The following is a 21,532-nucleotide window of genomic DNA, read 5'->3' on the forward strand; positions in this document are numbered from 1 at the left end:
CGATGAATAAGCCAATCCCGAAGGGTCCTAGTGGTATTTGACCACCTTCTCAGTTTGTCACACCCCCTCAGCGTTCGCACAATCTCCAAAAATCCTCTGCTAATCGAGCAGGTTTCCGATATCCTCCATGCCCATCAATTGAACGAATTCTGCGTGCTTTTGACGCGGCAGTAGCTTGGTGAGCCCATCCGCAGCCATGTCCTTTGTTTCGCTCCATCTGATGAGAATTCTGCCTGCCTGGACCTCCTGACGGAGCCAGTGGTTGTGTACATCAACGTGACGTAGCTTCGTGCGCAGCTGAGGAGCTTCCTTGGTGAGAAGCCGGATCGTCTGCTGGTTATCACATCTGATAGCGAGCTCGTGCTTTGGATCAAAGCGAATAGATTCAAAGAGACGTTTCCACATGCTAATATTCCTTGCAGTCTCAGAGATCGCCAGTAGCTCCGCTTCGGTAGTACTGGTAGTCACTGTACGCTGTTTGCTAGTTCTCCAGTCAACTGGTCCTCCGAAAATGATGCATATGTATCCCTCCGAGCTCTTCCGGTCAGGATTATCAGCGAACGAGGCATCACTAAAGAGAGTGACGGCTTCGTTGTCCTCAGATCGGCGTGGCCGGTAGGTAAGGGCAAGAAAACGGGTGTGGTATAGGTAGGATATCACACGGTTGATCGCTTCGAGATGCTCCGGTCCCGGGTTCGTGAGGAATTGAGCTAACGCGGAAGTTGCTTTGGCTGCATCTGGCCGTGTGATGGTAGTGGCATACTGAGTGGAGCCTACCTTTTCCTGGTACTCATGAATCTGTTCCTTCGTGGCCTGCCCAGCGTACGGCTTCAATGTAGCTGGTGGTAAGGGTGTATCGAAGCGGCGATATGTGGTAAGGTGATATCTGCTGGCCATAGAGGAGATGTATGAGTCCTGACAGAGCCAGAGGGCCATCTGTTGTCTGTCACGGACGATACGAATCCCTAGGAACCACTCAGCTTCGCCTATGTCTCTCAATTCCCATGTTACATTGAGTTTTTCTCTAATGTCTGCCGCACGCTGGCGCTGAGATGGGTGATTGACAATGATTATATCATCCACATAGAAGAATATGATAATGCCGTCCGATGCGAAGAGACAAAGGTCTTCTTGAACGACAGTGAGACCTAGCTGAGTCAAGACCTTTGAGGCCTCGCGCTGCCAGAGCCTCGGAGATTTCCGTAAGCCGTAGAGAGCTCTTAAGAGCTTCCAGCAATGTCCAGACTGTCTGAATCCCTCTGGCATCTCGGTTATCACTGTGTCATCCAGTGAGCTATTGAGAAAGGCGTTGACGGCATCAAATTGGCGTGTTTCAAGGTCAAATGCAGCGACTAGGGCAAGAACGGTGCGGGCCGTACGGGAAGCGAGGGTAGCTGAATATTTCTCTTCTGTAGAGAGCTTCTGGAGATCTCCTCGCACACAGATTCTCGCCTTCAGCTTCGCGAGATATCCATCGCTATCGAATTTATAGTTGAATACCCATTTCAACGGAAGCACCTGCACGCTGCGGTCATTTGGACGCTGTATGACATCAAAGGTGCCTTTTCGTTCGATAGTTTTTACCTCAAGGCCGGCGGCTGCTAGGAAACCTTCGTTGAACGGGTGATTTATCATCTCTCGCCAGTTCCGGGGTTCAGGGGGAAGATCATCACGGTGAGGTCTCGTGTGTGAGTGAGATCCGTTGAGGCCAGTTGCAAAGGCTGCGAGTATACCCTCTTCAGCATCCTCGTCTGCCGAGAAGGCTAAATTGCTGATATCTCTTGATGTTCGTTTACGTGAGCCTGACAGAATGTTCCGAGTCGAGATATCTCCCACGATGTCTCTAGGCGCAATGCGAGTCCCTTGTGTAGGTGTAGCGGCTGAGAGCTCTCTCTGAAGTTGTTCAGTGAGTTGATCTTGAGAATCACGAGTTGGTGGTTCCGGAAAGGCACCTGGGATTGATTCTGGTGGTATGCGAGGCATCGAGGCCTGTATAGGCTGAATGGATGGCGTGGGTGACGGTGATATCATCTGTTGAGGCTCCACTAGCTTTGGAGTGGCTGATTTCTCTGGCTGAGGTATATCCAGACTTGGTCCAGAAATAACCTGGTCAGAATCCTCGTTGTCGTCGATAACGAATGGCATGGATTCCAAGATATCGCTGACAGGCTCCTTTTCTAGCTCTTGAGTGTTAAAGAACACATTCTCATCAAAAACAACATCTCGCACTGATCGTACGGCTCCTCTGCGTGGAAACCACACCCTCCAGATATTCGAGGCTTCATAGCCAACGAGATAGCCTATTTCGGCGCGTGGTTCCATCTTTGCTGCGTTCGGAATAACTTGCTTCCTCACATATGCTCGGCAGCCGAAAATCCTCAGATTCGCGAGGTTAACACGTTGTTGTGGCTGATTAAGGAATGCCTCTTGGTAAGGGACTATCCACCGGCCGTCTGGCAACTTCGTGGGCGATCTGTTGATGATCCATATCGCGGCTCTAACAGCTTCTGGCCATAGATTCTTCGGAAGGCCTGCATCGGATATAAGAGCACGAGCCATGGTGATTACCACCCCCCAGATCGCTCCGCGAAGCCATTCTGTTCCGGGGTACCCACGACACTGTGTTCAATGATAAAGCCTTCATTTGACAGGAAATCCTCTACTGTACGACCCGCAGAGCGTTCGTTATCGTATCGAAAGGCATGGATCGGAAGATTCCACTGCTTCTTGGCTAGGGCCACAAATTGACTAACCGCGTCTTGACAGCCGTTCTTCTTCTCATGAGTATAGGCTGCATGGAGGCGTACGCCCTCGAGGTAGAAGTGCGTCATCCAGCGATCTCCATTATAACCTGGGTCGATCTGGACAAGATCAAAGTGGATACGCCCATACTTGCCGTACGGTGTTCCAGTAGTCCTGCGAGAGATCTGACGTTTGGCCTTGGTTAGCTGACAGACTTCACATCTCTCAGGGTTGTCATGACGGTTATCTTCGCAGATCCCATCGATTTTGACTCCATCAACCATCTCTGGTAGCTTTTCAATCTTCTGGTCAAAGGCGTGGCCTAACCGACGATGCCAGCGCCGCGCTGAGGCTACTGAGAGATGGGGCTTCTCCGAATGCCGTACCGAAAATGCTGCTCGGTGATTCGGATCATATATGACTGTGTAGAGACCATGATATCTCCCTATCTCAAGAACAGCCTCTTCGCCTTTAAAGATCGCTCTTTCAGCAGATTTGAAGCAGAATCCTTTGTCTTCGATCACAGAGAGTGAGATCAAGCTTGTGTGGAAGCCAGGCGAGTACCACACGTTATCCAGGGTAATAGGCACTGTAGCGCCTGTACGAGGGTGTCTCCCAGTGATCCTGACCTGCCCATAGCCTATCATCGGCGTCACTGTTTGACCGGTTTTAACGGTGCTATTTCGCGGCGTATAGGTCAAGAACTGTCGGCGGTCGTTGCAGATATGACAGGTGGCTCCGGTATCAAGAATCCAGCTGTCTTTGAGAAGCTCATCGTCCACTGCTGACGCTGCGATAGCTCGAGTATCATTAGCGAAGAACGCTAAGGACGGATTCTCTGGCTGAGCCGAACCAGCAAGGTGAGCTGATTTAGCGTTTTTCTGCTGTATTTTGGCGATTTTCTCCTGATCTTGAGGACTCATCTGCTTTATGTATTCAGGAATGCGTTGAACAGTTCCCTCTCTTGGCTTCCATCCATCTGGTCGAAGTGATTCGTCAAGATAGAAGCATTTTGAGTAGTGATGCTGAGGATGTGCGTTACCACACGGACATTTCTTGCGATAGGCCTTTTCTGCAGGCTTAGCCTCAGGTTCACCATTCAGTGAAGCTAGAGCTATCTTGGGCTGCTTCCGTCCTCCAGAGACTGTAAGATCTCCACGGCGGCTGCGATAGCTAGCTATAACTTCATCAAATGTGACAGATTTATCCTTATCTGCAAGCTTTTCGCGCCAGGTTATGCACCAGCCATCATCAATTGGTTGTATAGCGTCAAGAAAGTCTCGTATCGCGAAGTGATCTCCAAGTGAGCAGTCAGGTATGCCCGCGATCTTGCCCTCTTCGAATAGGCTAACCCACTGAGTTAACCAGTGGTTTGTATCACCTGAAGGCTTTTGTTTGATCATCTCTCTCCAAGCACGGCGAAGTTGTTGCTGTCGATTCTGAGGTTTTGGTTTGAACGTTTCAGATAGCTTCAGTAGCTTCTTCCGCGGTGAGTCCTCTCCCACAATGAGATAGTGATGTTCTGTGGCTAGCGAGCGGGTGATAAGGCCATTCAATCGTGACATAGTCTTTAACAACCTCTGCCGGCGCTGATTACGACGATCGTACGCTTGAACAGCGAACGTGTATCTCTTCAGCTCAGCATCATCTAGCTCCATAATATCTCTCTCTCGTTGGCGGTTATCCCGGGGTAGTGAGGGCTCTTCCTGAGCCTCGGGCACTTGTAGGACCTCCTCGTCCGTCTTCTCAGGATCAAGGTAATCCCATACATCTTCTGCAACAGCCGCTGACTTGATATGGCCTATCCAGACCCTCCACTGCGCTTCCGACTGAAGCTTTTGGTCAAGCGGGACCTGCATCAGATCTTCCCTCGCGATATCAGACATCTTCGCACAAGATATAGCTCAGACACTCGAATTCTCCTCATATAACGTTTCCGAAGGATGTTTGTCGGTGCGGATCTCGCTGTGTGCTGAACGTAAGAGCTCACAAGGGGTGGCTAAGCGTTCAGGGGTATCCGACCGTGTTAGGTGCTTCGGGGATTCGTTGACTGCGAGATACAGAGCAGGTAGGTGATATATCTCTCTCATACAGTCAGGCAGTCCGGGCTCATAACTGTCAGGATGAGGAATCGATGTACTGGCTAGTACTGAAGATGTCCAAACAGAATAAGATGATTGATTGTAGGTTCTCCGATCGGTTGAGCGATCTCAGGGGTCTTTATAGTTGAACTATGGCGTGTTATGACACCATACTAGGTGGAAATTGGGTGAACGATGAATAAGCCAATCCCGAAGGGTCCTAGTGGTATTTGACCACCTTCTCAGTTTGTCAGATAGCTTTAGTATCCCCAGTAATAGCAACAGTATCATACCTCTTCCGCTCTTCCTTCGCCACAGACCCATTATTAACCATGCGTCCAGCCCACTTGCCATGCTTACTCGCCGCATTGATAATCTTATCAACAGCAGCAACAAACTCAGGCTCATCCCCACGGGCAGGGACATACCCAAGCAGGGACTGAGCCAAGTCGTTAGGACCAATGAAGATGAGATCAACGCCATCAACAGCAGCAATCTCCTCCACATTCTCGACACCGGCGCGGGTCTCGATCTGGATCATGGTGACGATCGTTTCGTTGGCGGACTTCATGTATTCGGGGGTCGTGAGGCCGTGGCCGATGGCGGGAAATGCGGAGCCCTGGCCGCGCACACCCTGGGGTGAGAACTTGGATGACGCGACGACCTGTCGGGCTTCGTCGGCGTTGTTAATTTGTGGCACCATGATACCGTGCGCACCGGTGTCTAGGGCGCGCTTGAGGATGTCGTGGGCTGGGCCGCGGATGCGGATGACGGGGGATACGCCCAGGGAGGAGATGGCTGCGACGGAGTTGTGCATGGCTTCGTCGCCAATGTGGCCGTGTTCACAGTCAATTATTATGCCGTCCACGCCGGTTAGTGCGACGATTTGGGCCATGCGCACTGATGGCAGGGCCATGAATGTCATGAGAGGGAACTCGCCCGCCTTGAGCTTGTTGAGGACTCGAAGGCGGGAGTTCTGGATTTGAGTGGTGTGTGCTGTTGGGTATGTCACAGTCATATTGGCGGTTTTTTGGAGGTTTTTGGCTCTGATTGAGAGGAGAGGAAGAAGTTTGGAAGAGCAGCCTATATGTATCCTGGAATGCCGCTAGGAAATTTTTCTTTCTTTCTAATACCTCGGCAGAGCATAACTACGAAAGAGCTCTTCCTCCGCGGGGTATTCCTGCCCCTCCTTGTTGGAGATTTGGAGACCATCAAGGCATGTCGTGTCCAGTCCGCATCGTGTGTAGATGCGAGAAGTGTGCGGGTGCAGCATAGCGGGAGTCCCACTTGGTGGCATCGCTTATCGGCGGGAGGAGCTCCCCTCAACCCTCAACCTTCGCAACATTCGACGGCACTACGGCGCTCCACCCTGGGCATGCACTGCACTCCTCCCGGTCCACCCCAGCTGTACCCCAGATCTGCATGATGACCCCGGCCATCCGGGGAATAGCTCTAATTGGGCTGTGATAGCAGCTTGGGCGCTCCTCCCGGTCCTTATCTACCGTCGAGGGACGGACTATCTGGCCATGAATCAATGAGTCACGGTCGATTGCAAAGGGGCAACTGTTATTAGCCAGCTGCGATTTACGAGGGATATACTTCCCGGAATTCGTTCTTTGAGGCGAGATAATACCGCGCTGCCGAGTGTTGGTTATATAGATCGGCCTGCGGAAGGAGCTGCCAGGATCACAATCACGATCAGTGCTCACCGACTCCCGAAGCAGCTGAGCTCTTGTCATCACATCAATCTGCTATTGCTATTGCTCATTTCAATTGAAGTTTTAGTGCCGTCATGTCTATTAACATGGATGCAAAGAAACGACCTGTCTCTGCCGCAACAGAAGACAATGTATCGACCACCGAAGGCCAGTTCGACCTGACCGACGCAGCCTATCGTCGGATGCCCGATTCTCTACGGGTCCTCGATGAGAACGAGATGAAGGCACTGAACAGGAAAATCGTCCGCAAGGTCGACCTCATTGTGCTACCTACCATCGGCATCCTCTATATCCTGAACTACATCGACCGGCAGAACTTGGCCGCAGCCAAGCTCCAAGGCATCATGGAAGATCTCAACATGGACACGCAGCAATTTGCCACAGCCGTCTCAATCCTCTTTGTCGGATACCTTCCCTTCCAAATCCCAAGCAACCTGATCATCACGAAAATCGCACGTCCGGGAATGTACATATGTGCCGCAGTCGCCATCTGGGGTACCATATCAGCCGCAACGGCGGCAGTGAAGACCTACGGACAACTCCTTGCTGTTCGAGCAATTCTGGGTGCCGCGGAGGCTGTCTTCTTTCCCGGTGCTATCTACTATCTCTCAGCATGGTACACAAAGACAGAACTTGGAAAGCGTATTGCAGGTCTATACATCGCCCAACAAGTCGGGAATGCCTTCGGCGGTCTCTTCGCCGCGGCCATCCTCCAACTGGACGGTGCGCACGGCATCGCAGGCTGGCAATGGCTTTTCATCATCGAAGGCAGCGCGACAGTCGGCATTGGCGTCATCTGCGCCTGCATCATGCCCGAATTCCCGCACAACAGCCGCATTCTCTCACAGCTAGAACGTGATTTCGCCGTCTGGCGTATCGAATCCGAGTCCGGGGCAGCAGAGGCTTCAGAGGGTGAAAGTGTCCTCCGCGGCTTCGCAAAGGCCTTATCAGACCCGAAGTTGGTCCTTCTCATCTTATGCAACATGCTTTCTCAAACGCAGGGGTCTATCGCGAATTACTTTCCCACCCTCGTCGGTTCCCTGAACTTCAACAGCACGATCAGCTTGCTCCTCACTGCACCACCCTACATCCTCGCCGGCATAGTCTATTACTGGGTGATGTTCTACTCGGACCGGAAAAACACCGTCTACCCCCTGATCCTCATTTGCATTGCCATCGCAATTGTAATGTACGTTATCCTCATGGCGACACTCAATACCGGCGCGCGGTATTTCTCCATGATGATCCTACCCTTCTCCTCGGTTGGTCCCCAGCTCCTCCTTTACAAGACTATCAATCTGCATCTTGCACGACCTGTCTCGAAACGTGCCGCTGCCTCAGCCCTGGTTAATGCCATTGGTGGTACTTCTAACATCTGGGCTTCCTATCTATATTACTCCTCTCCGCACTTCTATGCAGCTTTTGGCACACTCATGGGCTGTGCGTTCTTGTTTGCGATTACTATCACAGTCTACCGCTGGCTGATATTGCGTGAGAATAAGCGACTTGACTCGGGTGAGCAGGAGCAGATTGCGAAGGCTATGAAGGGTGGTGTTACCGAGGAGATGGTGCAGTTGAATTGGCGATACGAGATGTACTGATCTATACTTGTCTCTGTGATGTTTTTTCTATAGTCTGTTTATATGGGCGGAGATCAAGTGAATAATCAATTTGATAATACAGCGATATCTGAATATATCTCAACAGCAAAAGCAAATTATATGTCGTAACTTCGAATTCATTTCCCCAGCGAATCCAAACAAACCAGGATAAGCTTTCCCAACTGCCAACGCTGTCTCCGCGAAAACACCATCCTCGCCCAAGCCAAAGCACCCTCAACATCCCCATCCGCAACCCCTACAGCCTCCATAGCCCCAGGAATCCCACCACGCACAAGCTGCCACGCAATCAAAAACGCCTTATACGCATACATCGCAACCCACGGTGCTTCCGGGGTCGGCGAAACAGAAGCCTCAAGGTATCGCAGGAACCAGTTCACATACGGCTGGACCGCCTTCGCCGTCTCGGGCTCACAAAGGAAACCAGACGAGGGAGCTAGATACGTCGACTGGTTCAGGACCGCATCAATACTCCCCTCGACAATACCGCCAGTATGTGACGGTGACCATAATTGGAGCTCGATCATGGCTGTTTCCCAGGTTGCCTCACACAGGGACGTATGAGTATAAGCAATGCTTCCTACTTCCATCTGTGGACGGATGAAGGGTGCTAGCGCTAAGAGCGATGATCGGACAGCCCCGAATCGCTCCATGCTTAGCATTCCCGTCATCGTGGACCAGCCTGATATTTCTCTGGCGCTGGAGATCAGGAATTGCGCGATGTTGATTGCACCGTAAGGGTCGAAGGGTGGGATATCAGAGAGATCTGAGTCTGGCGATAGGAAGCGCCGGACTGCGTCGGCGTATTGGACTGAGGGGCCCGTAGGCCTTGAGACGAGTTGTCTATGAGCCCATTCTGCAGGAGAAGATGCTTTCCAGTCTTCTTCTGGGCAGGGGAGGTCGTGTTTTATTTCGAGGTGAGAGATAGAACGTGGGATTGAGAGGAACTGGTACCATAACGCGTCGATCTGGTGGACGGCGAAAAGTGTTCGTTTGTGAGATTCTGTTCTGGCGAATTCGCGCCAGAGTGCGTCGAGGTCTGTTGTTGTGGAGGATTCGATGGAGACGGGTTGCATGAGTCCTCCTGCGCGGGCGAGGGAGATCATGGCTGAATGCATTTTCAGACCGCAGGCGGAGTCTTTGCCACAGAGGTACATCATTGCGCAGATTTGGAGGAGGAGGTAGGATTGGACGGTTGAGATGTGGGAGAAACGTTCTATCTCTTCTTCGTTGGAGAGGATTAGGCTTCGGGCGCGGTGGAAGCAGTGTAAGGACAGTTCTGCGCCTGACCCGATTTGATTGCCGCATTCTGGGTCTTCGCCGTGTTGGAATCCGAGGGAAAGGATGCTTAATATTAGGTGTGGGGGGACTTGCGACGCGTCAAAGGTTGGTCGGTGGAGGAAAGGGACGAAGGGAGAGACGTATGCGAAGAAGAGATCGCAGCCGCGGGCGACTTGGTGCGCGGTGGGAAACCAATCATTTGGGAGGCCCAGGTTGTGATTCGATAGGAGTCTGTCGGGGGAGTCGGAGTTGATGGTGAAGCCAGGTAGGCTTGCCTCGAGTGAGCTCGAGTGTGGGGGTGCCATCTGGTGTGGCTGCAGATTCAAATTATGGGGTGCCTTTAAGAAGGGCGTTCCGTGAAGCAGACTTTGCTCGAAGTCGGTTGCTTCTTGCACGATTTGGCTGATGCATGTCGGCTCATTTAGTTGTTCTCGTGTTGAGGGAGCAGTTATTGCGAAGTTTGTGTTCTCTCCGTCGCCGTTGCGCGAGCGCTCGTCGAGAGAACGCTCGTATCGCACAGTTGGAGCCCAGATCCCACCATCCATGTTATCCATGTTCAAATCGCCTTCTTCTCCCGAGTGATGTGACGGTAGTCCATTCTCGCTGTTCCCGGGAGACAATGAAGCAGAGTTATCCTGCGGCGACTCTCTCTGTCCCACCCGTGCTCTGTGCGTCTGCGTATCGGCCTGCGTTTTCGTAACCTCGCTATGCTGCTGATCCGGATGTTTCCTCTTCATATGCCGATTCCGCAAATCCGGTCGAGAGAACGTCGCATGACAAAAGTCGCAAGGTAAAGAAGCCTCATTTTGCGAGCGGTTGTGCAGCGCAAAATGGCGCTTCAGATTCTCGTGTCTTGTGAAGCGGCTTTGACAGACAAGACATTGGAATGGTTGGTAGGCGGTCTTCCGGGCTGTCACCTGCGAAACAGACATTCTGGGTGACACGGGGGCCTTGCCCTCTTCCGATGCAGGCGACGAAAGTGGGAAAGGTGCAGACGGAGAAAATCCGGGGCGATACCTCAAGTTGCCCATTCCCCGCAAGTCAGGCTGGTCTCCGCACGGCTGTTGTTCGGTTGCGCCTAAACTTAGTTCGTGTGGCCACCACTGGGAACATACCTTAAGAGACAATGTCGGGACGATGTTCGAGTAGAGAGAATAGAATTCAGGTACGAGATGTAGACTCGGGTATTTTATCGTGGCTATCAGTTACTATCAACTACCGCCTTCACGTCAAACCCCAACTTGACGCGCGAGATACTCGATAGCCGGTGGAGTGCCTGGCGCAGAAGTACCCGGCAGCCAGTCAGCGCATCGCCAGTTATCAGTCGGCTATCAACGACGGTCACGTGGACCAGGTTCGATTCAAGCTAGTCTGCATTGGGTATAGATTGGTGACACGCTGTGTGGAGTTTCGGGGTGGAATCCGTAACATGGCCAGCAACAAAGATTCTAGGGTTGTGTGGGGAGGGATATATTGATATACTCCAAGTATTACTGGCTTCCAATTAAGAAGCTGGCTTCCCTGCTAGAGCGTGGGATGGAAATTTTCACATTATGCATGAAGTACCCTGGACGAAAGGTGGATATCCGCAGTTACGTAATCTGAAATAGCCTCGCTGCTCGAATCAAATGTCTCAGTTCACTCGCCATCATCACCGCAGGGACTGCAAGCATCAGACATAGCTGCGTGAGTGTTCATCCAAAAATGAGCCGGCCATGACATGGCCCATCTGAGATTCCACCATGGGAAACAGCGGTAAGTTGGAAAATGTATCTGATTGACCTGATCGGGCCACTGACTTGACCAGATGCTGCCTGTCTGACTTGTCGCCAGAAGTCGCGGCGATGTGATCGCGCGCGGCCGATGTGCAAACGCTGCGTCAGTAAAGGCCTGCAATGCGCTGGGTATCCCGAAAAATTTCGCTTTTGTGGGATTGCCAGCCGCGGCAAATGGAAGAACCACGAGGCTCCAGTTACCAAGGACTCGGCGTCCGGGGCGGCGGCCGAGTCGCCGACCCCCACGGGCAAGAAAACACAGGCACGGCGTGCGAAACCTACGAGAGGAAGGCCGAGGACCAGTGATCGGGTTGAGAAACCCTCGCCTATTTCGAACTCGCCCTTGAATGTCGCGTCACAGGGCAACTCGCCGAATGCTCAGTCGGAGATTAATCAGGTTCTCGCTTCAAAGGAGGCAGAGAAGCTCCTCACGCACTGTATGTTGTGAGCTTTAGCTTCATTCTATCCGACCATTTCTAATTAGTGCTATAGACGACCGTGTCATATGTCCTCATCAAATAGCACAGAGTGTTGACAGCGGAGAAAACCCGTACCGACTATACGTTCTCCCGCTTGCCTATGAACAATTCAGTTTGCTCTATGCCGTCCTCGCGCTAGCTGCCTGCCATTTAGGGCATTTGAGCTCTGACAAGCATCTTATAGAGTCAGTTTCGGTGGAATACCGAGCCAAGGCAATCAACGCTCTTGCGATCGTCATCCAAAAAGTGTGCTCGGGAACCTTTTCCGGCAGCGATCGCGACGCCGTATTCGCAACCATCCAGATTCTTCTTTTGCACGATATCTGCGAAACAGGTGTCTCAACACACGGCGCCCACATCTCAGGGGCGATGTCAATCTGCTCTCAGCTCAAAATTGAACGACGCTTGACGGTCGACCATGAAAGGACAGTTTTCTTCCTGGGAAACCTCGTCTGGCTGGATATCATTCGTGCATTTTCCCTTCCCGAGCGACTCTGTTTCACTCAAGAACTCCGCTCAAAGCTCCTATCCCTCTGCAACCTCCGGTTCGAAGCGGTCAACGGCTGTCCCCGAGAAATCGTGCTGGTGATCGGCGAAATCCTTGAGCTCGCCAAAGCTCGTGCCGGGGCCAGAGTAGGAGAAAATGAATTCCACAACACAACCAGTGACGCGATTCGGAAGCTTTATCTCTGGGATAGCTCGCGCTGCTTTTTCCCCGATGACAATACCCTCTGGGTCTCGGTCGCCAATGCCTTTCGCTTTGCCTGTATTCTGCGTGCGTGGCGCTTACTCGATCCTTTGCAGCCTGCATCTGATCCCCGAATCAAGGAGTGTGTTTTTGAAATCCTGGACTCGGTGGCGAATATTCCCAAGACGAGCCCGCTTATCGAGCTTATGGTGCTTCCTCTGTTCATGGCTGGAGCTGATAGTCTGTCGGCGCATTCTCGTCATTATGTTCTGTTGAGACTCGACGAGATCAAGGCACGATCTGAAATGGGAAATACTGCTCCTCGGATATTATTGGAGAAGGTATGGCATGCGCGTGCACAGCAGCCGAAGAATGATCTCACCAATATCCCGTGGATGATGTTTGTAAGTTTATGCTGTGGCTTTCAGCTTGTTGACGTGTGCTAATTCACTCTAGGCTTCCAACACGGATTCGGTGCATCAGGATGACTATTTGATTATTTGATTGTATATATGACTTTAAATTCAGGGCCTGGGGATTTCTCCTATTTCCAATGAAAGATAGCTCGTGAAGGATGAACGCAATATTATTTTGCATTCAACTTTCAACTCGACTTTGCTTCTCGCTATACTGGCAGGCCACTCTTTGCACTTGATTCTTCAAGAGGATCAAGCCTCGTTCTCCAAGGGTAGCTCAGCCTCAATAACCCCTAAATCACTACATCCACGCACCCAGCACTTTAAAACTCGCAGTCCAACCGAGGAAAAAATATCATCCCATCCCTTCCGCGTCCGCTCTAAACCGGCACAGAACGCCATGACAGTCATATCCATCATGCAAGCGAGTAACTAGCATTTCGATCAGGACGAATATACTCCTCAGCAATAATCCTCGAATTAACCTGGCTTCATGGCAGGCTTGAGATTATTCAGAATGACTTTTACCTCTTCGTCCGGCCAATCATGCAACACGAACTTGAAGTAATAAACCCTTGCATCTGCAGAATTTCGTCAGGACCATATCCTTACTTTGCGTCAATGAAATTCCAAATTTTGTTCAAATACCTTTAACTGGCTGGATCTCCTTAAAAAAATCAAACGACACCATCTGAATCCCGTTCTCAGCAAACCTCTCATCCCTCCCCATAGCCTTAACAACAGACCCCAAATCCTCCAGAACCAACCTCCCCAGCAGATCCGGAAACATCTCCTTAAACTCCAGCAGATCATGACCCTTCCCAGCACTAATATCAACCAGCAACAGCGTATCATCACTCAATTCCGCATCCTGAAGAATCCGCTCCCGAACAGGGAACCAATCGCCCCAATGTGACCGATCCGCCCACTGCCCTTCCATGAATTGTTAAATCGACTTAGGGCATCGGGGTGCTCGCACATCCAATATAAACCTGTTTGCTTTGTGTTCAGGGCTAGGTGGAGGGAGACGTTTAGGGGGTTGGTGGTTCGTAGGAACTCGGGTGTTTTAAGCATTCAGCCACCCGGGTCAAGGGGACAACATCAGCGTTACGGCTTGGTTGCCGATTGACTCATGGAACGAGCGGATGGAAGGAGTTGGCGGCGGAGGATGGGTTGCTGGTGGGCCTATCAGCCAACTGGCCTACCCAGAACTCATCAGTGCTATCAGTTCTGGCTACGCCGGCGTTACAACTGATGCGGGCTTGAATGTCGGGGTGGATGTATCTGCCAGCGCATGGGCGCTTCTCAGTCCCGGCAACGTCAATCTTTATGATCTGCAGAATTTAGCCTCTCGCTCGCTACACGACCAAGCAGTCATTGGGAAAAGCCTCATTAAGGACTTTTACGGCAGACCGCCAAAGAAGTCGTACTGGAACGGTTGCTCCCAGGGCGGCCGTCAAGGCTTGATGCTCGCACAACGATATCCTGACTTGTATGACGGCGTTGCTGCTGCTGCTCCAGCCATTAACTGGAATGCCTTTTTCACCGCCATGTATTGGCCTCAGCTCATTATGGACTTGGCTGGGAAATATCCTCACAGATGCGAGCTGGATGCAATCACTGCGGCAGCAGTATACGCGTGCGATGCTTTGGATGGCGTTCTAGATGGTGTAATCTCGAATACAGATGCATGCGTTTTTGACCCCTTCACAGCTGTCGGCACCGTCTTTGACTGCCCCTCTACCAATACGACAATGCAGATCAGTCACACGGCAGCAGTAGTAGCCAATGCTACGTGGTCAGGCCCACAAACTTCCAAAGGAAACTTCCTATGGTACGGGCCTCACAGAGGGTCAGATCTTTCCGGCAGTTCTACCGGATTTGGCCTTGCTGGGACACAATGCACTGGCGAAGTTTGCGTTGGGGCTCCACTCTATCTTGGCACAGAGTGGATGACACTATTCATTGAAAAGAACCCTGATTTCAATCTCACCAGCATCTCCCATGAACAGTACGACGAAATTTTTCACGCTGGAAGGCAAGAGTTTGCTAGCATCATCGAGACAGCCGACCCTAATCTTTCGCAATTCAAGTCTCACGGGGGTAAGATCCTAACCTTCCATGGCCTGGTAAGTAACTTATTATCTACCGTCTCCACTCCACTGCAGCCAGAAGCTAAATATATAGGCTGATCCCGTCATCCCTCCGAGAGGCACGGAGCGTTACTATAATTCTGTCAGGGCATTATACTCTGATATTCATGATTTCTATCGATTTTTCCTTGCCCCCGGAGTAGCGCACTGTATTGGGGGGGGTTGGTGGTCAACCTCATACAGTCCTAGAGGCCTTAGTGGAATGGGTCGAGACGCTACCTGTTAGCTTCACTAGCGCCAAAGGTACCACCTACAACCAAATCCTCTGCCCATATCCACAGAAGTCAGTCCACATCCTAGGCAGTGACCCGACTTTGGCAAAGAGTTACCTCTGTGTTTAGTTTTCTGGTTCCTGTGGCCTGTGGCATTGATCCAAGCGCCCTCTTGGTCATGTCTTCTCTCTTGTCTCATTTCTGCTTCTGCTTTCTCTCTGCGGAGTTCCAGAATTGGCATCTATAGCAAGAGAACTGTCCGATATCCTGTCACATGCCCCTCGCCTCGTTGCTTAGTCATTGCATAAACCAGCAAAACTTCTTGTTGAACGCACGATAACTACCGCTAGGACTTCATTTATTCAGCATCCGCTTGGTCATTCAATATTCCGCACCTTCCTAATTTAGTTAGATTTTTACCCCTTTATTTGATGTATTTAGTCAAGCATCTTAGCTAGATTAGAATAATCAGAACTCTATACAAGCAGGCACGCAGCAAAGGTTCGATGCAAGTCAATACATGGACCGCATCTCCGACACTTCTGTATAGCTAGCTTAAGATAGAAGAATATCAAGAATATCTTTTTATAGGTTATAACCTTTCCGGTTTAATTATCTTACTTTTAATATCCCACAACAGGTAGCCCGAGTTTGTCCGACGTGAAGGACCGACGCTGGGACAGGGGAGGAGGAATAGCAAGTATTATGTTCTCAGTAGAAAGGAAGCGAGGGAAGGGATATGGAAATAAAAGGCAGAGAAAGATCGAATCAAAAAAAAGCTTGAAAGAAAGGCAGACAATCCCAGATCGTCAACAAAAATAATGAAGAAAGGAATGTGCGATGCGCGCGTGGAGGAGGAGGGCGCTAGGCAGCACCATGCCAGGTATTTAGAGCCTTCGAGTGTTTGGGATTTCTTCCAGAGTTCTCTTCGCTTATCTGCCTCCAGCACAGTAACCAGATAGAAACGCGTAACTAACATTCTTCGGCATGAGAACCTTTGACGTATTTTGGCATGGATGTAACTCAAAAATCCCGCTAACTAGTTATTGTATAATTTGTATTACTAAGAAATTTGGCCCTATAAGCCGTAAATACATATACTTGCTCTGTAAAACAATCTAAAATTGGCGAGACATTTTAATCATGCTAGATTACTAGAGAGACTATGCCTTAAAACCATGAGCTTGAATAATTCATGGTTGTTGGGATATGAAGTTGTTAGGTAAACGTCGTGCAGGGGTCGTAGGTGGAGGCGACTTACCGTGAGTTACCGGGCCGAGTTTATGATCGATGATGCGGAGAACAGTTCTGCTGTGGCTTTAAGCGCATAGTCCACAGACTTACTGTTTTCATGCGTAAATTAGCTGCCAAGTCCTGTTCGTGTAATACAATTGCCTAAGGGTGCAAATAGACATCAAGTTTAGCGCTCAGTCCGAACCCTTCATTAAGTTTAAAGGCTTAACTAGTCCCGGGAGCTAGGCCGAAAGAGGAGAAAGTGTCATCGAGCATATGCAGGTGCCCTGGAAGGCGGGACCACGGTTTTGGCTCCGGAGGCTAGGCCGGATACGGCAAAAAAGTCATCACACGAGGTCGTGGGTCTGAAGTATGGAAAGGTGAAGAAAACTAGGTCTCTCCGAGATAACCCCCAGAAGTCCGGTGCTTTGAAATACAAACACGTTCTGAGCATCATTCTCGTCTACGGCGTCCCGGAGTTTACAGGTTAAACCCGAGTGCTTTGAAATGCAAAGCAAATTTCTGAGAGCACGGGCTAGAAGTCTGGAGGCGGAAAAGAATAAATAGTTCATCGGTGCCCCCAAAATCTGAATACATATCTCATCAGAGTCCATCGATTCCATTCAAACCATTACCCGGATCCAACCTGCCCAAGTTCTCTATCAATCACGATGTCCCGGTACGCAGAAGCTCATTCGAATCCTGCTGGCCCTGGCGATAGTCGTCCAACCGCTCGTCAGATTATCAAGGATGAAGCAGTAGAGGGCAAGCTCTCTGGGAAGGTGATTGTCGTTACAGGCACTTCATCTGGAATAGGAATCGAGACAGCTCGCGCCCTGTCTTTGACTGGAGCAAGGTTGTTGTTGACAGCACGAGACCTGAACAAAGCCAAGTCTGCTCTGGACGGAATCCTCGAACCAGAGCGCGTCGAACTCGTTGAAATGGACAACACTTCCTTGAGCAGCGTGCGTGCTGCCGCGAAAGCCATTCTCCAGAAGTCGAACGGTCAAGTCAACATCCTAGTCAACAACGCCGGCATCATGGCCCTGCCCAAGTTGGAGTACACGAAGGACGGCTTTGAAATGCAATTTGGAGTCAATCACCTCGCCCATTTCCTACTCTTTGAGCTCCTGAAGCCAGCTCTCCTCGCCAGCGCCAGCCCTGAATTCTCGTCTCGAGTCGTCAACATCTCTTCTTCCGCCCATCATGTGGCCTCGACCAATGAATCCGGTGACTACAATTTTGAGAAGACTCAATACAATGACTGGGTTTCATATGGACAATCAAAGACCGCCAATATCTACATGGCTAACGAGATCGAGCGGCGCTACGGGTCGCGAGGACTCCACGCTACTAGCGTTCATCCCGGCATGATTGCAACGGCGCTGATGCAGTATATGGACCCCGCAATGGTGGAGTCGTTGAAGAACAATGAAGAGATGTATAAAGTGATGAAGACACCAGAGCAGGGGGCTGCAACGACTGTGTGGGCAGCGATCGGCCAAGAATGGGAGAAGAAGGGCGGAGAATATCTTGCTGAGTGCGGAAAAACGACACGGGGCAACGACAATCATGAGATTGCCGGTGTAGGGTTCGCAGGCCATGCGTATGACGCCGAGAAAGAGGCTCGGCTCTGGAAAGATTCCCTGAAGATGGTGGGGCTGACGGATGATGAGTAGGGCGATGTGAGGCAGAGATGAGAGCAATGATGAGGTTCCAGTACCATGTCACTGTTTCTACCGGACTGCTTTCTGTCGGCTACTGCTGCCAAGGTTCAGAAGATGCCAGGCTAGATCTGCGAGCATAGCAAGAATGAATCGCACATTTGATAACTTTTGATCCGCGCTAGTCCATCTTCCACTGTTGAGTCATCCCAATCTTGAGCCTTGACAGGTTTTCGTATGCACTGCCATTGAATTCTATTAATCTCCATAATGTCTCTCTCTTTACGTGTTATCGGGCCGGGTGCATTATTTCTATTCTTGGGATAATGAGAGCGCAAAGCCAGTCACAGGCTCCACGTAGATCCATTAGAACCCGGTAGTTCCTCTCATTAAACTCTTCCAGGGCTTATGAAAACCCTGTCGTTGCCAGAGAAACAGCCAGAAGCTCTTGACAGTCTCCCACGCTTTCGAGTAATGCTCTGCTGGCTCGGCAGCCTCTTGAGATTGGATTAGCCAAACGGGATTCTGGGTCATCCTCCGCACTTCGGCGGTTTGCCAGACTCACCCAGCCGGGATCAATCGATCATTAGCAAAACACAGTGGAAATGGCAAACATGAATATGTAGGCTGCAGTCGAGTCGATAACGATCGTATAGGTCATATTTCCTGCCACATCTCCACGTCCCCTCTGATATTGAACCATAAGTCTTCTTACTTTTGCAGCAACATCCTTTGCATGATACCTACCATGTATTTAACAAGACCGATGTTAGATTAGCAAGCCGCAGAAAACACATGTAAATGTCGACTATGCCTCTTTAACCTCCACTTGACGCTGCGTGCGAGAGCGGTGGTGGCGGATAGCCCCTCAACATCCCGAGTCGCATAGGTTCCTCCCCTCTTTTCATCCTCCAGTGGTTGCTGATTTCCACCAACTCATCGCAGCCATCCGCAACCCATGCCCATTTGGCGAGAAAACCGGGCGTGGCCTCCCAACTCTTCATCTCGTGCGGCTCGCCCCAGACAATGAGTCCCTTACGTCCGGCGGTCATTTCATCCGGATCACTTCCGGATAGAAAGGTCAGGGGCTGTGGATTCCTGGGAATTTTTACAGAAGCGGGCGCGTCTCGCCGTCGCGGGTCTGGCGTCGAGTTCAATAGGTCACCGGCGAGGTCCTGCAGTAGCTCCCAGGGATCGAAGCTGCCTTCATATCGGATCAAGTTCTCGCGGACGCGGGGGAAGGGAATGACGTTGATCCAGGTAGAATGGTCGTGAGTTTGCTGGAAGGCGGTCGGGATGAGGGAGGAAGGGATGTCGGGCTTGAGGGGGTAGAGGGTCGTGTCGTCACGGCAAGGCGAGGCAACGGTGCAGAGAGTCGTGTCGGCGGGTACGGTGTTGAGGGTACGCATATTCGTGATCAAGGCGCGACAGACATTATAGTGAATGAGATGGAGGAGGTGGTCCGAGGAGAAGGGAAAAGTAAAGGGCTGGATGTCCAAATTTACGGGGGACTGGAGGTGGGTGGTCGTGGATAGTGATTCACGAAGCACGACTGTACGTTCGGCTGTAGAGGCCGATATGCCCGCGTCCGTGTGAGGCGGTCTATGGGAGAAGGCCGTGGTTGTTGCGCGCTCTGATGCTGGCGAGATTGCTTGAGAGGGAATGTGGTCGGGCTCGTCGAGGCGCCAGCGCTTGACTCGGAATGGGCGCGACTCCTGAAGATTGCCCGCGTCTCCGCCCTTGAGCCGTAGTCCTGTAGCGGGTTTCTGAGTATGGAATGCGTTATCGGAGCGAGGGGCAGACTCACGGCGTGCTCGTTGATTCTTCCGGTTCTGAACTTTCCTGCGCTGCTTGCTGGCCTCGGCCTCGGCTTTTGCGTCACGATCGTCGACGGCCTGTCTCGCTTCGCTCTGGGACCAAGAGAGCTGAGCCCCGACATACTCCATCATCCCGGTTCAGCGAGAGCCTAGTTCCGTGCACTGTAGTATTACGAAATGGAACATGTAGAAATGAGAAATGCATATGAACTGTAATCCTTTGCGGGTCCTAGTTCGGGCTGAGAGATATCGCCCCGCCGCTTCAGGTGCGCTAAAGTAAAACCGTATGCCTATCCTGAGCTATCCGTGTCTTACCGCTTTAGCGTTCTGCCCACCCAGACACATTCAGAATCTAGAAACTCCGGGTGGGGCCAAATTACCAAATACGACGGACGCTAGGCCGGAAAGGACCATGTTCCCGAAATTGAGAACAATGCTAACAGGAGAGCCCGGTGTATTATGCTCGGAAAGACCTCGGCCATCATATTTTCTAACCTAAATCGCAAAGCAGTATGCTTGGTACTGTCGAGTATCGCGCGACCTTGTAGAACGACGGTGGAGCATTCCTTCACTCTGAGTGATGTCAGAACTAATGTCGCACTATATTATCTGATTTGATTCTGGACCTTCGAAGAGACTGACTACGATGACGGCCGAGGCTTATTAAAATCGCAATGAATAATCGGATTCAGGTTGCGAGCGAATGCTGGCTGACGAATGCCTCGTTATGCCATTGGGGCCGAAAAAGGCTTTGGGGTCGAGGGGGAGGAGGTCGCAGAATCTGCGAAATATCGGTACCTGGTCTAAGGTTATGGGGGCAGCTTTTTTACGACGACTCTGCTATTCCGATTGAGGATTTTTGGGTCATTGCTTCAGATAGTGCTGTGGGGAGGTAGGTGGATGGTGTAGGTTCGGAGACGAAGCCGCTTGCGGATCGGAGGCGCGTTATGCGTTCTTCTCATCGTTGTGTTATGCGTTGTGTTATTTGCGTTGGAATCTTGGATTCCAAATATAGGACTCTTACCGACCATGAGAGGATCTGCGGCTTTTGCTGCAGCTAGTTTTGCCAATGGGACTGGTTCGGAAGTTTGGGATAGTGTTCTGAATACATTCATGTCGTGCGCGACTTTGACGGCCATTGGATCGTTGGTTATTTGGGGTAAGTGTCAATGCTGTCTTCTTGTTTCTTTTTATTCAAAGTTCTTGACCACTAACAGAGAAGAGCGTGAGAACCGCATTCTGAGGCTTCTCCAATGCACGCGCGAGTTGAGTCGCCTTTTCTTGGGCATTAATTCGTGGAGTTTCGTCCCCGGTCGACTCGAACAGATTGAATGAGGCTTGTGTCTCCGCGAGAAGGTTCTTATTCTTTGTATATCCATCTTATCTGGGTTAATCGTGGATGACTGGGTTCGTGGACGGTCAGAGTTGGTAGAGGAAATTTGCGGCAACTTGGATATGTGAATTATCGTCTTGAGCTAAACTCTTCTCCGAACAAGAGTTTCGGTTTTGTTTAACCCTCATCTCTCGGAGGGAACTACCGGGATCTTGATATGTACTACACGGTACTGTCCCACCTAGCTTGTTCGCCCCAATTCGGTAAAAATGGTTCATCGCAGTACCATGGCGCTTGTCGACTTGCTCGGCATATCTCTGA

The 21,532-nt window shown here is 51.0% G+C and overlaps 9 protein-coding genes across 9 annotated transcripts; 4 read left to right on the forward strand and 5 right to left on the reverse strand.

Annotated features, from left to right (window-relative positions):
- Positions 1 to 5,073: 5,073 nt before the first annotated feature.
- N7532_011182 (HpcH/HpaI aldolase family protein) lies at positions 5,074 to 5,841 on the reverse strand (the record flags this gene model as incomplete). Its single annotated transcript, XM_056623673.1, has 1 exon — positions 5,074 to 5,841. The coding sequence occupies one exon, from the start codon at positions 5,839 to 5,841 to the stop codon at positions 5,074 to 5,076; it is 768 nt and encodes a 255-aa protein (XP_056468661.1).
- A 774-nt stretch (positions 5,842 to 6,615) lies between these two features.
- Positions 6,616 to 8,142, forward strand: N7532_011183 (major facilitator superfamily domain-containing protein; the record flags this gene model as incomplete). The annotated part of the gene is made up of 1 exon (XM_056623674.1): positions 6,616 to 8,142. The coding sequence occupies one exon, from the start codon at positions 6,616 to 6,618 to the stop codon at positions 8,140 to 8,142; it is 1,527 nt and encodes a 508-aa protein (XP_056468662.1).
- Positions 8,143 to 8,279: 137 nt separating this feature from the next.
- On the reverse strand, positions 8,280 to 10,373 carry N7532_011184 (uncharacterized protein; the record flags this gene model as incomplete). Its single annotated transcript, XM_056623675.1, has 1 exon — positions 8,280 to 10,373. The coding sequence occupies one exon, from the start codon at positions 10,371 to 10,373 to the stop codon at positions 8,280 to 8,282; it is 2,094 nt and encodes a 697-aa protein (XP_056468663.1).
- An 810-nt stretch (positions 10,374 to 11,183) lies between these two features.
- On the forward strand, positions 11,184 to 12,887 carry N7532_011185 (Zn(II)2Cys6 transcription factor; the record flags this gene model as incomplete). Its single annotated transcript, XM_056623676.1, has 4 exons — positions 11,184 to 11,196; positions 11,249 to 11,653; positions 11,709 to 12,787; positions 12,840 to 12,887. The coding sequence occupies 4 exons, from the start codon at positions 11,184 to 11,186 to the stop codon at positions 12,885 to 12,887; spliced, it is 1,545 nt and encodes a 514-aa protein (XP_056468664.1).
- Positions 12,888 to 13,279: 392 nt separating this feature from the next.
- N7532_011186 (uncharacterized protein) lies at positions 13,280 to 13,739 on the reverse strand (the record flags this gene model as incomplete). Its single annotated transcript, XM_056623677.1, has 2 exons — positions 13,280 to 13,380; positions 13,448 to 13,739. 2 exons carry the CDS (start codon positions 13,737 to 13,739, stop codon positions 13,280 to 13,282), a joined length of 393 nt encoding a protein of 130 aa, XP_056468665.1.
- Positions 13,740 to 13,944: 205 nt separating this feature from the next.
- Positions 13,945 to 15,293, forward strand: N7532_011187 (putative feruloyl esterase; the record flags this gene model as incomplete). Its single annotated transcript, XM_056623678.1, has 3 exons — positions 13,945 to 14,928; positions 14,987 to 15,101; positions 15,136 to 15,293. 3 exons carry the CDS (start codon positions 13,945 to 13,947, stop codon positions 15,291 to 15,293), a joined length of 1,257 nt encoding a protein of 418 aa, XP_056468666.1.
- A 1,775-nt stretch (positions 15,294 to 17,068) lies between these two features.
- Positions 17,069 to 18,076, forward strand: N7532_011188 (NAD(P)-binding protein; the record flags this gene model as incomplete). The annotated part of the gene is made up of 1 exon (XM_056623679.1): positions 17,069 to 18,076. One exon carries the CDS (start codon positions 17,069 to 17,071, stop codon positions 18,074 to 18,076), a length of 1,008 nt encoding a protein of 335 aa, XP_056468667.1.
- An 803-nt stretch (positions 18,077 to 18,879) lies between these two features.
- On the reverse strand, positions 18,880 to 20,010 carry N7532_011189 (uncharacterized protein; the record flags this gene model as incomplete). Its single annotated transcript, XM_056623680.1, has 1 exon — positions 18,880 to 20,010. One exon carries the CDS (start codon positions 20,008 to 20,010, stop codon positions 18,880 to 18,882), a length of 1,131 nt encoding a protein of 376 aa, XP_056468668.1.
- Positions 20,011 to 20,900: 890 nt separating this feature from the next.
- On the reverse strand, positions 20,901 to 21,257 carry N7532_011190 (uncharacterized protein; the record flags this gene model as incomplete). Its single annotated transcript, XM_056623681.1, has 2 exons — positions 20,901 to 20,979; positions 21,094 to 21,257. Coding segments are annotated over 2 exons (243 nt in total), but the record flags the coding sequence as incomplete, so codon positions are not given.
- Between the last annotated feature and the right edge of the window lie 275 nt (positions 21,258 to 21,532).

This window comes from Penicillium argentinense (genome assembly GCF_028826775.1).
Source record: "Penicillium argentinense strain IBT 30761 chromosome Unknown utg000011l_segment0_segment0, whole genome shotgun sequence".
NCBI lineage: Eukaryota > Fungi > Ascomycota > Eurotiomycetes > Eurotiales > Aspergillaceae > Penicillium > Penicillium argentinense.